The 13,814-nt window shown below is 42.9% G+C and overlaps 1 protein-coding gene across 10 annotated transcripts in view; it reads left to right on the top strand.

The window, feature by feature from the left end:
* Positions 1-2,711: 2,711 nt before the first annotated feature.
* WDR17 (WD repeat domain 17) overlaps positions 2,712-13,814 on the top strand; it is a 62,433-nt gene continuing 51,330 nt past the window's right edge. For 6 of the 10 annotated variants that reach the window (XR_015947467.1, XR_015947469.1, XR_015947468.1 and 3 more), the window contains exon 1: positions 2,763-2,898. Coding sequence is in view for 1 of the 10 variants with exons in the window: in XM_035111797.3 (XP_034967688.3) it covers positions 10,186-10,251 (66 nt within the window). In the remaining 9 variants the exon portion in view is untranslated. Of the gene's footprint in view, positions 2,915-10,100; positions 10,252-13,814 lie in introns of those variants that run through there. The other 4 variants (XM_088659649.1, XM_088659644.1, XM_088659657.1 and 1 more) reach the window with 4 other exon arrangements.

Raw genomic sequence — 13,814 nt, 5'->3', positions numbered from 1 at the left:
CGCACCGCGCCAGAACTCGCCAAGTGGGTGGCTCAGTTCGGGGGCGGCTTGTGGGCTGGTTAAAGGATCCCTGTGGGCTGCTTGTGGCCCATGGGTCTTAGGTTGCCGACCCCTGGTTTAAAGGGTGTAGGATTTTAGTTAGGACAGAAGGCTGTATGTCTGTTTTATTTTGCACAGAGGTCAGATACAATGTTTGGGGAATCTCTTGGAATCTGAGGCTTTAACAATAAAAGGAAGAGGACCCTATTGGGATGTGAATGCTCTGAACTCTCTCCATCTAGCCTCAGGCTGTATATATGTGTAAATAAACCATATTTCACAAAGACACCACAGTCTCCGCTATTCCTAATTGTGCAAAAGGAAGCACAGACCCTAGTAAGTTCACCTGCCTGGCACCCCTGGAATCTTGTACCACTCAGGGGTTGGGGTGGCGTGTAATATATTTTTCCTCACTGAATTTTGTGGGACTTGCTTCTGATCATTGTTTATTTTCTTTCATTTATACCTCGTCTTCCTTCCCTCGTGGAATCCAAGGCACACAGTGTATATTGAAAATTCACTGCAAATCAGCACACAGCAGGGGAGAAGGCCAGGTGAAAATGTTATTCCTTTATGGGCTTCTTTTCCTTTTTGACTTGCAAGCAGGTTTAACATTTTTGTTTTATGGGAAGCATTCAGAAATAAGACTTTCACCTGCAGTCTGAAGATGTACTATCCAGAAAGCTGTCATCTGATCACATGACCTCCTAAATAAATAAATAAATCCTAGGTGCTATGTAGTGCAGATCAACCCTCTGACAACTCTGCAAGATGCACCAGTGGGCTATGTCCTGCTGCCTACTTGGCTGCAGTCCAGACCAGCCCATTCAGGCAGCGGGGATGGAAATTCCAGCCTAGCTGTGTGTGGTCTCAAAGAACAGCAGCCACCATACCACATGCTGCGATGACCGCTCAGCGACCGCATCTGGAGGAAAGAGAGGGGGAAAGTAAAACAGAGTGAAGGGAAAGCACTAAAAAGGGGAAAAGTTCTGCAGAGTCACTGATCGTGGGGTGAGCTCCTTTACACAAGGTTTCTTTCCTGAGGGAGGGAGAGATGTAGCAGTGGCACTACACTGCTGCATAAGCTCACAGGCTAGAAAGACAGTCTCGTGGGAAAAAAGAGGAGGGAGGAATCCTGAAACAAAAGTGGAAGCACCATAAGATGGTTTCACTTGGAAGAATGGAGCAAAGGAGAGAAGTGGGTTTGAATGTGGTGAAAATGTTCCCAACAAGGGAGGGTGGGCCATGCACGTGTAGCATCTTTGGCAAAGTTGTTGAGCTTCTTTTAGTTTTGGCCAAAGTTGTTGAGGTTTTTTTGGCAAAATTGCAGGGGGGAAATGCCATTTTTGAGCTATTTTTATGGAAAACTGGCAGCAATGGCACAGCCAACATATGTTCAGATTTCCCCCGATATTTTTGCCAATTTCCACACAGACACTGCTGTCGACTGCAGTATTCTGTATATGTCTGGGAAATTCCGGACGTATGGCAACCCTAAATTAAATCAATACCCCCTCCCCAATCAAACTATGATCTGGAAGTACGGTAAAAGCTTTTGCAGGCATCTGATGAGTGTCTACTGCATTATTAACTCCCACCAGAGGTCACTCAAATCATATGCTTGAAATCATAATTCAGTATATTGCTTTGATAACATTTTGCTCACATTGATTCATATCATCTTTCCTAATAATTCATATTGTGCCATCAGTTCAAACAAGTTTCAATCAGTGGGAATGGGAACTGTGTAGTTCTGCAGAGCTCACAGACCCAAGAGGAATAGCTCATCGCAGATCCATTGCCACAAACAGAGCATTTCATCTCACTTCTGAGCACAGTGTTTCCAATGGAATAAATTCGCACAGCACTGAGTCATCAAGAGGCGAAGAAAAACAAACGGAATGATTATCATTTTATTACACTGGTATACGTCTTTCATTCATCCGAAGATCTCAGGGTGGCTCACAGTATAAAAACGCAATATATAAAAAACAAAAGTATGTAATAAAACAAGAACAAAAACCACAGAATGAATAACACCCCCCCCAAAAAAAAATTAAAAGGGGTATAAGATGTTAATCAACCAAAGGCCTGGTTGAATGTTTTCAACTGGCTACTTGGGGGAGAGCATTCCACAAATCTGATAGCAGCTTAAAGGCTAAAAAATAAATAAAAAATAGGGCACAACCTTTCATGGAATAGGGTCCATTTCCTCAGATGCATGGTATATTTATTACTATTTTATTTATGCACGCATTTTTCAAAATTCCCTTTCCTGACGATAGTTGCCTCCCCAATAAAACCTCGCAGCAGAAGAAAGAGGTGGGGGTTACAAATAAAAAAATGAGGCATGCAAGAAAAAGTGAGCGTAGACAAAAGGTAAAAGTGGGGGGAAAGCAAGACCCACCCTCCAAGGAAAGGCCGCCCGTGATACTGTTTGTGGGCTGAGACTTTCCCCTCTCACCCGCCCCGTTGCCTTGGCAACCCGCCCCCCACCGCTGCCGCGATGTCCATCACGAGAACGCCCCGCCCCTCCATCGAGCAGCCAGCAATCCGCGCGAAGCGAAGGGGGCGGGCCCAGCCAGTTGCCAAGGCAACGAGGTTGGCCTCCTGCCGTCGGCGGCGGCTTCTTTTCCTCCGCGTCCTCGCCGCGCTGCGCCTTTCTCTTTCTCGCTGTCAGCGCGCGCGGAGTGCGCGTGCGTGGTCGTGCGTGCGCGTGTGCGCGGGCAAGTCCAGTAGCGCCCGTCAGCGCCTCGCCACGGGCAGGTAGGCAGCAGGAGGAGGACGGGCAACAGCGAGCGGAGCCGAGAGCGGGTTGGTGTGGCGAGGAGGCCAACCTGCAGCCCTTGATGCAAGCAGGTTGTCTGTCCCCCAGGTGGAGAGTCTGGGGAAGCGGGCGGGAAAGGGGGAGGAAACTGAGGGGTGGCATGGCTGTTGTCGTGCAGCCTGCAGCCTGGGAGCCCTTGCAGCCACGTTGCTGGAGTCCTGCCTGTGCCAATGCTGGCCTGGCCGCCTTTCGCATTGGGCTCTACATTTATCTTCTTACTTGGCTTGTGGTCCTAATTCCAAACCTCCACGCTCTTCTCTCCTGCTCATGATATTCATCTGTGGCGCTTGTGCTTCCTTTCGTTTTTTAGGTTATGGAGAAATAAGAACGTTTTCTGACAAGCGTTTCGGATTAAGATGCTTGCTCTCCCCCCCCCCATCCAAAAGGAGAGGGTGTGTTTAACTTTTTCTTTTTAAAGGAGGGGGGGGGATTAGAATACTTTACAGTTCCATGTTTTGTGATCTGGGTGCACGTGGGAAGTGGCACTTTTTTCAGGCAGTAATAACAGAAGTGTTTTGATTTTTGTTTTGCGTGTGTGCATTCGGGGTTTTTGACAGTGTGCCATCACTTTTAAAAAAAACAACTTGTTGCATGCAGATTTGAAGGAAGAGTGTATACAGTTTTTTGTATAAAAGGGCAGGCATAGTGCTTTCCCTGCTTTGTACATGTCTACAGTATTCAGAGGTGTAGCTGTGTTAGGTTGTGGTGGAAAAAACAAATTGTCTTAGGTTAACTGTGGCATGGGCTTCCTTGGACTAGAGCCATCAGATGTAGGCTCCCATCCAGGAGACGACATACTGCAATAAATCTATTATTCTTTAAGATGTCGCATCTACAACATTCAGTGGTTGAAATGGGAGAGATCCTGGACAATAAATAGCAACAATAGAGTAAGGCAAGCACTCAAATAGATCACAGAACACAGAGTCAACAACTATCCCCACCCCCATTCAGTTGCATGATGAAATGTGAAGTCGGTGTGAAGTGATCTCTCTATGGAACTGGGTTGTTTTAAAGACAAAAACATGGTGGCATCAAACTTCTGTGCTTTTGAAAAGCTGAAAATCCCTTGCTTGCTTAATGATGGCACTGGGGGTTGGCAATGTACCAGATCCCTTTGAATAATCCATTTATCTAGTAGTGATATCTGCCCACAGTGTCCGTTTGATTTCATGGAGAATTAAAATGCAAAATGTTTAAACATGTGGCTTACAATGAGATCAGAAAAATAAATAGGAAGGTGGAAGAAGTATGTGCAGTGTGAGTAATGATTACTTGTGTACAGATATACACATCCACGGGAGCTCCTGCTGCCCCACAACTGGCCCAGTTGGCTCTGCTCATTCTTACCTTTGCTCCTCTATCAAACTGAACACTGGTTTCTTCTCTCTTCATCTTTTCCACTCCAATATTTTGGGCAGCTTTTGACTTAAAATGGTTTTAGGCATATGACATGTTCCTCTACTTAAATGGAGATTTGGTGCCTTTTCTAAAAATCGAGTTTATTATTATTATTTTTAAACTTGAAAGTGGTTGTTGTTGTTGTTGTGTGTGTGTTTTTAAATAATAATCACAAGAGCCAGCCAACAAGCATGCCGCTCAGCCAGCTTCTTGAAGGAGGACTCATAGCTGTTGTTGTTTAGTCGTGCCCGATTCTTCGTGACCTCATGGACCAGAGCATGCCAGGCACTCCTGTCTTCCGCTGCCTCCTGCAGTTTGGTCAGACTCATGTTCGTAGCTTCGAGAACACTGTCCAACCATCTCATCCTCTGTCATCCCCTTCTCCTTGTGCCCTCAATCTTTCCCAACATCTTTTCCAGGGAGTCTTCTCTTCTCATGAGGTGACTCATAGCTAGGCTCTATGAAAAAGGTACATCTTTGTGATTGTGGATCCCCAGTGAGTTCCCGACTCAAGCTATGTACATTGTGCATCAAGTGCCTTTGCAAAGGACCATTAAAAAACTTGTGGAAGTGCTAACTAGGAAGAGAGTTTATTTGTAGCCTCATGGTCAACTGCATTCTGACACTGCTTATAATCTGTTTAGCAACTGCCTCAGAAGTACAGGTGACTAACAATCCACATGCTAAACTTTCATGCAGGTAATCTACAGGTAATGGTAATCTACAGGGTTGGAACTGATGTACTGTATATGTGCAGCAGAACTGAATAATTCAGTCCAGGAAAAATAGTGCTACATTGGACTGTAGCTGAGGAAACATGCTCCAGTGTTCCCTTTCTTTTTTTTAAAAGAAAAAACTTCTTGCAGACCCCCCCCCAGCACACCAGAGGAATATTCTGTTGGAATTCACTAGCCAACCATTTTATAAGATTGACCATAAGGGTTAAGAAGCCTTTTTTTGTTACTCAGCAATTGTCCAGTGAGCCTTCCTGCTGTGTTTTGATTCCAATTATATCAATTTCCCCTTCAACTGTTTGTTTCTCAGTTTTACTAAATAAACTTGAGAGAACTAATAACAGAACAGTATTTCTATAGGAAGCAATAACGCTTTCCAGTGGGATACTTGGGCTGTCCTTGGGTTGGTTCTTGATGTTTTCTTCAGCTACAGAAACTCCTGCATTACCAGCAATTGACATGATTTCATTATGCTGTATCTAATATGGTATTATGGTATTTTGCTGAGGCTCCAATACTTTGGCCACCTCATGAGAAGAGAAGACTCCCTGGAAAAGACCCTGATGTTGGGAAAGATTGAGGGCACAAGGAGAAGGGGACGACAGAGGATGAGATGGTTGGACAGTGTTCTCGAAGCTACGAACATGAGTTTGACTAAACTGCGGGAGGCAGTGGAAGACAGGAGTGCCTGGCGTGCTCTGGTCCATGGGGTCACAAAGAGTCGGACACGACTAAATGACTAAACAACAACAACAACAACATTTTGGTTATAGCAATAAAGACAATGACTAGACTGAATGCCTGCAGAGAATCTAAACAGGAATGGTTATATTTATGTATTCCTATCCTTGAAACATCACAGCTTCTTTGAAAACATTTCCACAAAACTCACCTTCCTTTCAGCTTGTTTATAAACTATCCTTCTCCTATCTAGTGCTCTCCAGATGGTTTGAACTGCAACTCCCATCAGCTCCAACTAGGACAGTTGTGCCTCATGTTGGATTTCATGGCTCTAGTAGCCCAATTTTTGAACTTATGGGGAGGGTTTTCCCCCCTCCCCCTGCTTTGTGTAGCATTTTGCTTTATTAAGAGATCTGGAGAGTACAAAAGCTTTCTGTATTGTGACATTTTGGCCAGTACTGTAAAGGTATTACTGAAATAAAGTTTCATTTAGCTTCATATGGACATAGACTTCTTTTAACTCCTTGTATAAGGTGCTAAAATGATTTCTGTGGCAGCAGCTTCAACTTCAGATTCTGAAGTTCTGCTTACTCTGTTAAGCTCCAGGGTGCTCCTTAACACTCTTTCAGCTCTCTCCCCTGGGCCATCGTTTATATACTTGTGAGTTCTCGCACCCTAGTCCCAGTGGACTGCTGCCACATAACAACACTTAACTTGTTAAGCAGATTAAGCAAAACTTTTCAATAAGTATGGTATAGTGGCACCTTGATTCTGAAATGCCTTAGTACTCAAAGAACATGGAACCCAACCACTGCAGACCCAGAAGTAAGTGTTTGTGAACTTTTTTCGAAAGCCAATCGTGCTCCGTTTTGAGTGCCGTTTTGAGTGCCACACTTCTGTTTTGAGTGTTACGCTGAGGTCTTTCGTTTTTGCTATTTATTTTGCATTTTTGTTTTTGCGGCTTTTTTTGTTTTGTTTTTGTGACTGGAACCCAGTTAGCTACTGATTGATTGATTGATTGTATGACTGCAGTACATTGTTTATTGCAGGCATAGGCAACCTCAGCCCTCCAGATGTTTTGGGACTACAACTCCCATGATCCCTAGCTAACAGGACCAGTGGTCAGGGATGATGGGAATTATAGTCCAAAACATCTGGAGGGCCGAGGTGGTCTATGCCTGATTTATTGCTTTCATTTTATGGATCAGTGGTCTTGTTAGATAGTAAAACTCATGTTAAATTTCTGTTTTAGGGGTTGTTTTTAAAAGTCTGGAACGGATCAATCCATTTTGCATTACATTCTGTGGGAAAGCGCGCCTTGGTTTTGGAACACTTTGGTTTTGGAACGGACTTCCGGAACGGATTAAGTTTGAGAACCAAGGTGCCACTGTATATGGTTTAGGGGAAGTTTATGCATGCATCTTCTGAAACCTGGACTTTAGAAATCTAAAAAGAAACTTGTTTGAATGTTTAAAACTTGTGTGTAATAATGTTACATTGTCTTCACTTTATATGCAGGCCTGAATCCAGGGTATGATTCTGCAGAGTACATTGTGTTCTTATTGTCTTTTGGTTTTAATTGGAGGCTATGTGGTTAGTGCCATGTAGAACCATAGACTTTTAAGCAAGGGTTTCTGGGGTCTGGGCTGGCTCAGTCACCCTGGTGACACTAATCACAGAATTAAGTAGTAATGCATTGGATAGGATTTGTGTTTATATCTCCTTTGAAGACTCCTGGGATTACTTTCAAAAGCTGGTCTAAATTTAGATCTTGGTTATAAGTTTAATATTGTTCGGTTACGTTTTGTTTTAAATAAACGGCAAGCTCTAATTTCATATATTGGAAAAAATGACCAAGACTTTCTTGTTGGAGGGAAGAAGCAATTTAGAAGTATATTAAGCAGAAAGCCTGTGGTAGATCAATAAATATTGAAAGCATTAATATAAATTCACTTTGATTTACTACTTCAGATATCATGTATGCAAGAGGGACACGGGTGTGCTGTGGTCTAAACCACTGAACCTCTTGGGCTTAGACCACAGCGCACCCATGTCCCTCTTGCATACCTGATATGGCTTATCTGAAGTATACCAGTGCAAGTAGATAAATTGCACCCTCTTGCATACATGATATGGCTTATCTGAAGCATACCAGTGCAAGTAGATAAATAGGTACTGCTGCGGCAGGAAGGTATACGACATTCCATACGCTCTGGCTTCTGTCATGGTGTTCTATTGCACCAGAAGTGGTTTAGTCATGCTGCCCACATGACCCGGAAAGCTGTCTGTGGACAACCGCCAGCTCCCTCGACCTGAAGCAATATGAACGTTGCACCCCATAGTTGCCTTTTACTGGACTTAACTGTCCAGGGGTCCTTTACCTTTGTACCTTATCATGTATGCACCTTATAAGATCGACTGAGATTGAATTTGGGGTGAGGGTAGAGTTGCTCTTTTACAGTGCAATAGTATGCATGTCTATTTAAAAGTGATCCCCATCGAAATCAGGGGTATAGGATTGCAGCATAAGTAAGTTGCCAATCTTGCCGCCTTGGGCAAGGGTCTGTAGACTATATCCAGGCACTCTTGGAGGAAACTGATTTTCTAGATCCATTTCAATCCGGGTTTAGACCCAGTTTTGGCATAGAAACTGCTTTGGTTGCCCTGTATAATGACTTGTGTCAGGAGAGAATCAGGGGAAATGTGTCCCTGATAATTCTCCTTGAACTCACAGGAGCTTTCAGTACCATCCTCCTGGAGCACCTGTCCGAGTTGGAGGTGGGTGGCACTGCTTTGTTGTGGTTAGTCTTTTACAGCAGCATTTCTCAACCGCTGTTCCGCGGCACACTAGTGTGCCGCGAGACGTTGGCTGGTGTGCCGCGACGTGCCGCGACGAGAAGGGCGATTTTTCTTTTTAAAGAAGGAAGCCGGCCGGGTCACGATGCGGGGCGAGCGCAGCTCTCAACTGCCACCACCACGGGAGGGTGGTTTTTAGACAAACTTAAAGAAGCTGGCTGGATGAGCTCAACCTGAAACTTGCTGAGCAAAGGATTGTGCTGGCAGAGAAATCAGCGGCTTGTGAAGCCTTATTACAGGAGATTGCAACCAACACAGCAATTGGCAAGTGTTTCTTACAGTCATAATTATATAGTCAATATAGGGCGGCACAGAGTTAATTTTTTTAACTTTTTAAATGGTGGTGTGCCTCGTGATTTTTTTCATGGAACAAGTGTGCCTTGGCCCCAAAAAGGTTGAGAAACACTGTTTTACAGAGGCTAATGCTTGGGGACTGCTCTTCAGGCCTGTGGAGTCTTCAGTGTGGGGTCCCTCAGGGTTCAGTTTCATCCCTTATGCTATTTAACATCTACATGAAACCGCCGAGTGGGGTCATCTGGAGCTTTTGCAGTACGTTGTCAGCAATATGCTGATGACACACAGTTCTGCTTCCAGTCTTGGAATTAGTCTCTTATTTTTTTTCACTTTTAGTTGAGTGGGCATTTGAAGGGGAAGATTAAGCTTCCTTCTCACACCTGTCTGCTCTTTTATTTTAATTTTTTTTAAAAAATGCCCACATGCTTCCAAGGAAATATGCAGCTGAAAGCATCACAATGATGCAAATTTCAAAGAACTTATGGTTGCTTGCATGTCACCATTCCGAAATATAAGAAAAGAAATGCAATGTTGGGCATCCATTGATCTTCACTCGATCACTGGGCCCGATGTGACAGAGGCCTGACTGGCTTCAACTGGAAGTTGGACATTTAGCGTCACCTATCCCATGCTCTGGAAGACTATTCCAGCAAAGATTTGGCAGGCATTCTTTCTTTTAACTTTCAGGCATCTCTTCAAGACATTCTTTGTGCCCACAAACCTTTGCAGCTGTTTTTTGTGTGTGTGCGGGGGTGTCTTTCACCAGTCACCTTAATGATTATAAGAGTTTTAAATTTCATTTCATTTTTAAAAATGGTATTCTGTGTTTTAGCAGTGTACACCAGCTTGATATTTTTTGATATGGTAATATGGAAATACTTCTATAAATAAATATGGGCCACTGAATTGATTGCACAGTGTTCATTGAGATTTAATTCCCATCACACCATCACTGCATTAGTGCTTAGGCTGCAGTCTTATGCATACTAACTTGGGATGGGAGTGAATCCCATTGAACTAAGAGAGACAGTCTATGTTGTTTTCTATAGCCCGAAACATTAATAAACTTCAATATAATAATACAGTAACGGTTTTGTGTGTCCCCTGCCCCACCCGGAATTGTTCTCCTTTCCTTGTTTGGATCTCATACCATATATGGATCTTATTTGTGCTTGGATCTTTTAAAAATGTTTTCTATGAAATAGTCATAGTCAAACTTGCTTTTATAGATGAGTTGATTTCACAGAGCATTGGGCTCATCTCTGTGTAGTCTCAGCAATTTTCACACAGAATCCATATTGCCTTAGCATTATTCAAGGGCTTAGTTACCATATCCTACATTTCAAACATACAATGGCTTGGATGAGTTGTATTTCGTATTGGTTTGATGAAGACGATTGGTATGATGGACAGCAAAGAGTAAGATACTTTCTTTTCTAGAAATAACTGCTTTGTATTTAATCTCACTGAATCTTTCTGCAATGTATTGCCTGTTGTTTATAGCATTTCTACTTTGCACTGCAGTGCAGTGATTAGATCAGAAATATTTATTTGATGGGTGAAATTTAAATTAATCATGTTTGGAGCTAAAGGTAAGCTGTCAGTTTGCAAACAGTGGAATCTGTCTGGGGCTCCGTGCTTAAAATACAATATACTGCAAAATCTTTATTTTACTGAATTGGAAGAAATTGATGCAAAAGCTATGAAGGTGGGAAATAATTAAGAAGCGATTAATAGATATTAAGCCAGTGTTACTAAATGCAGCATATAATTTTGCTCAGTGTTTTTTGAAGGCTGATGTAGGCATTAACAGTATTTTGCAATAAGAAACAGGGTTGCTATGGTGATCTTTGTACGGTGTTTGGGGGGGAATTTTAAAGATATCGAACAACTGCTTCAGGAAATTATAATTTTCTATGGGTTTAAGAGAGAGTAGAGGGAGTGGACTCTGGTTTTTTTTTAAATAAAAGAAGTCTGAATTTTGGTGCACTGGTTGTAAGTTGCATGAAATATATCACAGTGCACAAATGCAGCTCCATAGATCCTCTTTGTTGTTATGATCAACATATTGCAGCAGTGCAGTTTTTAAAATGGTACAGCAGGATAAAAAGATCAGTTCAATATTGTATTTTTAAAAATCATAGCAAGCTATAACTATGTCTAAAAGAAATAATATGAACAGAATTTATTAATTTGTTAAATATCTTTCATATCCTGACTTTTCTGTGCAGAGCTCAAGGCGGTGTGTATATGGTTTCCACACCACCTTCCATCCAGATACTTTTGAGACCCAGATCTCATTATGTTCTGCAAGGTTGTAGCAAACCTGAGAAGCTGAATGAACTCAGTTTAGTACAAAGAGAACAAAACAAAGGAAGATGCACTGACAATACAAACATACAAATATGCATGCCATAATTTGTGATGAGTCAGGCAGATGTATCTTTTGTGAATAATATGTATGTACACATATACATGCATGCTGCAGTTGCATGTATATGCACTATGCATTACTCACAAATGAGTGACAGGGACGTAACAGAGGGATGGAGTCTCTTTTCCTGTAACTTCTTGTGCGTGTGGTTGCATGCGAATACAACCTGATTAAAGAAATAAGTATTTATGAAAACTGCCGATGATATTTTAGAAGAGCTATTTTATCTTGTGTGTGAGAGCTAGGTGGATGCCTCCTTGAAGTTGGCTCCCCCAACCCCAACCCCAACAACAGATAATAACATTGCTTGGCTAATATGAAAGTCCTGCAGAAACTGATAAATGGCATGGTATACAACATTTCAGTGTTTTCTCATTTGTGCGCACATCAATTGTTGGAAACAGAAAGACAGCACGCATTGGCAATAAGTTGATTAATTTATTTATTTATATGTATCCCCCTTTTCCTCCAAGGGGCTCAAGGTGGCAAACATGGTTGTCTCACCAGTGACAGTCCTTGGGATCTCAAATTTCAGCAGTGCCTTGTGGAATGCCCAAATTTGGTACCCCCTGCCTCTCTCCTTCTGTTCTACACCATAGTGGTGGCACCCCTGAGGCTCCATGCCCAGTGTGACCAAACTGGTTGTGCTCCCCTAAATCTGCCTCTGCTCCCACTCTTCAACTGATCCCCACAACAACCCTGCGAAGTAGGTTAGGCTGAGAGACAGTGGCTTGCCCAAGGGCACCCATTGATCTTAATACTGAGTAGGGATTTGAACACTGGTCCCCCAGGTCCTACACCACACTGGCTCTCTTAGTTATACACAATGATAAGTTAGAGCAAATACTGAGAAGACAAGAGCTGGAACAGGAAGACTTCGGGAAAATGCACACTTGCATATTAACATGGTACCTCTTCAAGTGCTGTAGTTGCCAGGCTACTGGCATTGCTGTGTCGTGTGTGTGTGTGGCGCTCCACCCTGCTTGGACTGCTCTCCAGCATCTTTTAGTAGCAGTATTATTTCGTTAACAACATCAGGATTTAATTTCCTCAGCTGTCAAGTAAAGCGGTTTCACATTATAGACAGAAAGAGGTTGCATATTTGGAATCTGCGGGGCTTTGGAATGGACATGGAAACCCTTAAATAGCTTGCAGAAAATGACATCTGCGTTAAAGTAGGGGTAACCGAGTCATCCAGCTTTGTCAAGCCAGCCCATTTTATTAAAAACATACTCATGTTCAAAGAGATCTAGAACAAATAGTCCTTCAATTTTATCACTTTTCTATATTTAGAAACGAGGAAGGGCTTAAAATATTACTCTTGATGTAGCTGCCTGGGAGAAAGGTCTCTCTCCCTTCCCCTTTGTCATAGCTTTGGTAACCACAGACATCATTGTTGTTGTTTGTTGTTTAGTCGTTTAGTCGTGTCCGACTCTTCGTGACCCCATGGACCAGAGCACGCCAGGCACTCCTGTCTTGCACTGCCTCCCGTAGTTTGGTCAAACTCATGTTCGTAGCTTCGAGAACACTGTCCAACCATCTCGTCCTCTGTCGTCCCCTTCTCCTAGTGCCCTCAATCTTTCCCAACATCAGAGTCTTTTCCAAGGATTCTTCTCTTCTCATGAGGTGGCCAAAGTATTGGAGCCTCAGCTTCACGATCTGTCCTTCCAGGGAGCACTCAGGGCTGATTTCCTTAAGAATTGATAGGTTTGATCTTCTAGCAGTCCATGGGACTCTCAAGAGTCTCCTCCAGCACCATAATTCAAAAGCATCAATTCTTCGGCGATCAGCCTTCTTTATGGTCCAGCTCTCACTTCCATACATCACTACTGGGAAAACCATAGCTTTAACTATACGGACCTTTGTCGGCAAGGTGATGTCTCTGCTTTTTAAGATGCTGTCTAGGTTTGTCATTGCTTTTCTCCCAAGAAGCAGGCGTCTTTTAATTTCGTGACTGCTGTCACCATCTGCAGTGATTAAGGAGCCCAAGAAAGTAAAATCTCTCACTGCCTCCATTTCTTCCCCTTCTATTTGCCAGGAGGTGATGGGACCAGTGGCCATGATCTTGGTTTTTTTGATGTTGAGCTTCAGACCATATTTTGCGCTCTCCTCTTTCACCCTCATTAAAAGGTTCTTTAATTCCTCCTCACTTTCTGCCATCAAGGTTGTGTCATCTGCATATCTGAGGTTGTTGATATTTCTTCCGGCAATCTTAATTCCTGCTTGGGATTCATCTAGTCCAGCCTTTCGCATGATGAATTCTGCATATAAGTTAAATAAGCAGGGAGACAATATACAACCTTGTCGTACTCCTTTCCCAATTTTGAACCAATCAGTTGTTCCATATCCAGTTCTAACTGTAGCTTCTTGTCCCACAGAGATTTCTCAGGAGACAGATGAGGTGATCAGGCACTCCCATTTCTTTAAGAACTTGCCATAGTTTGCTGTGGTCGACACAGTCAAAGGCTTTTGCATAGTCAATGAAGCAGAAGTAGACATTTTTCTGGAACTCTCTAGCTTTCTCCATAATCCAGCGCATGTTTGCTAT

Source organism: Zootoca vivipara, chromosome Z1 (assembly GCF_965207765.1).
Source record: "Zootoca vivipara chromosome Z1, rZooViv2.hap1.1, whole genome shotgun sequence".
NCBI lineage: Eukaryota > Metazoa > Chordata > Lepidosauria > Squamata > Lacertidae > Zootoca > Zootoca vivipara.
Note: the sequence above shows the minus strand (reverse complement) of the source record. Positions and strands in the feature narration are given on the sequence as shown.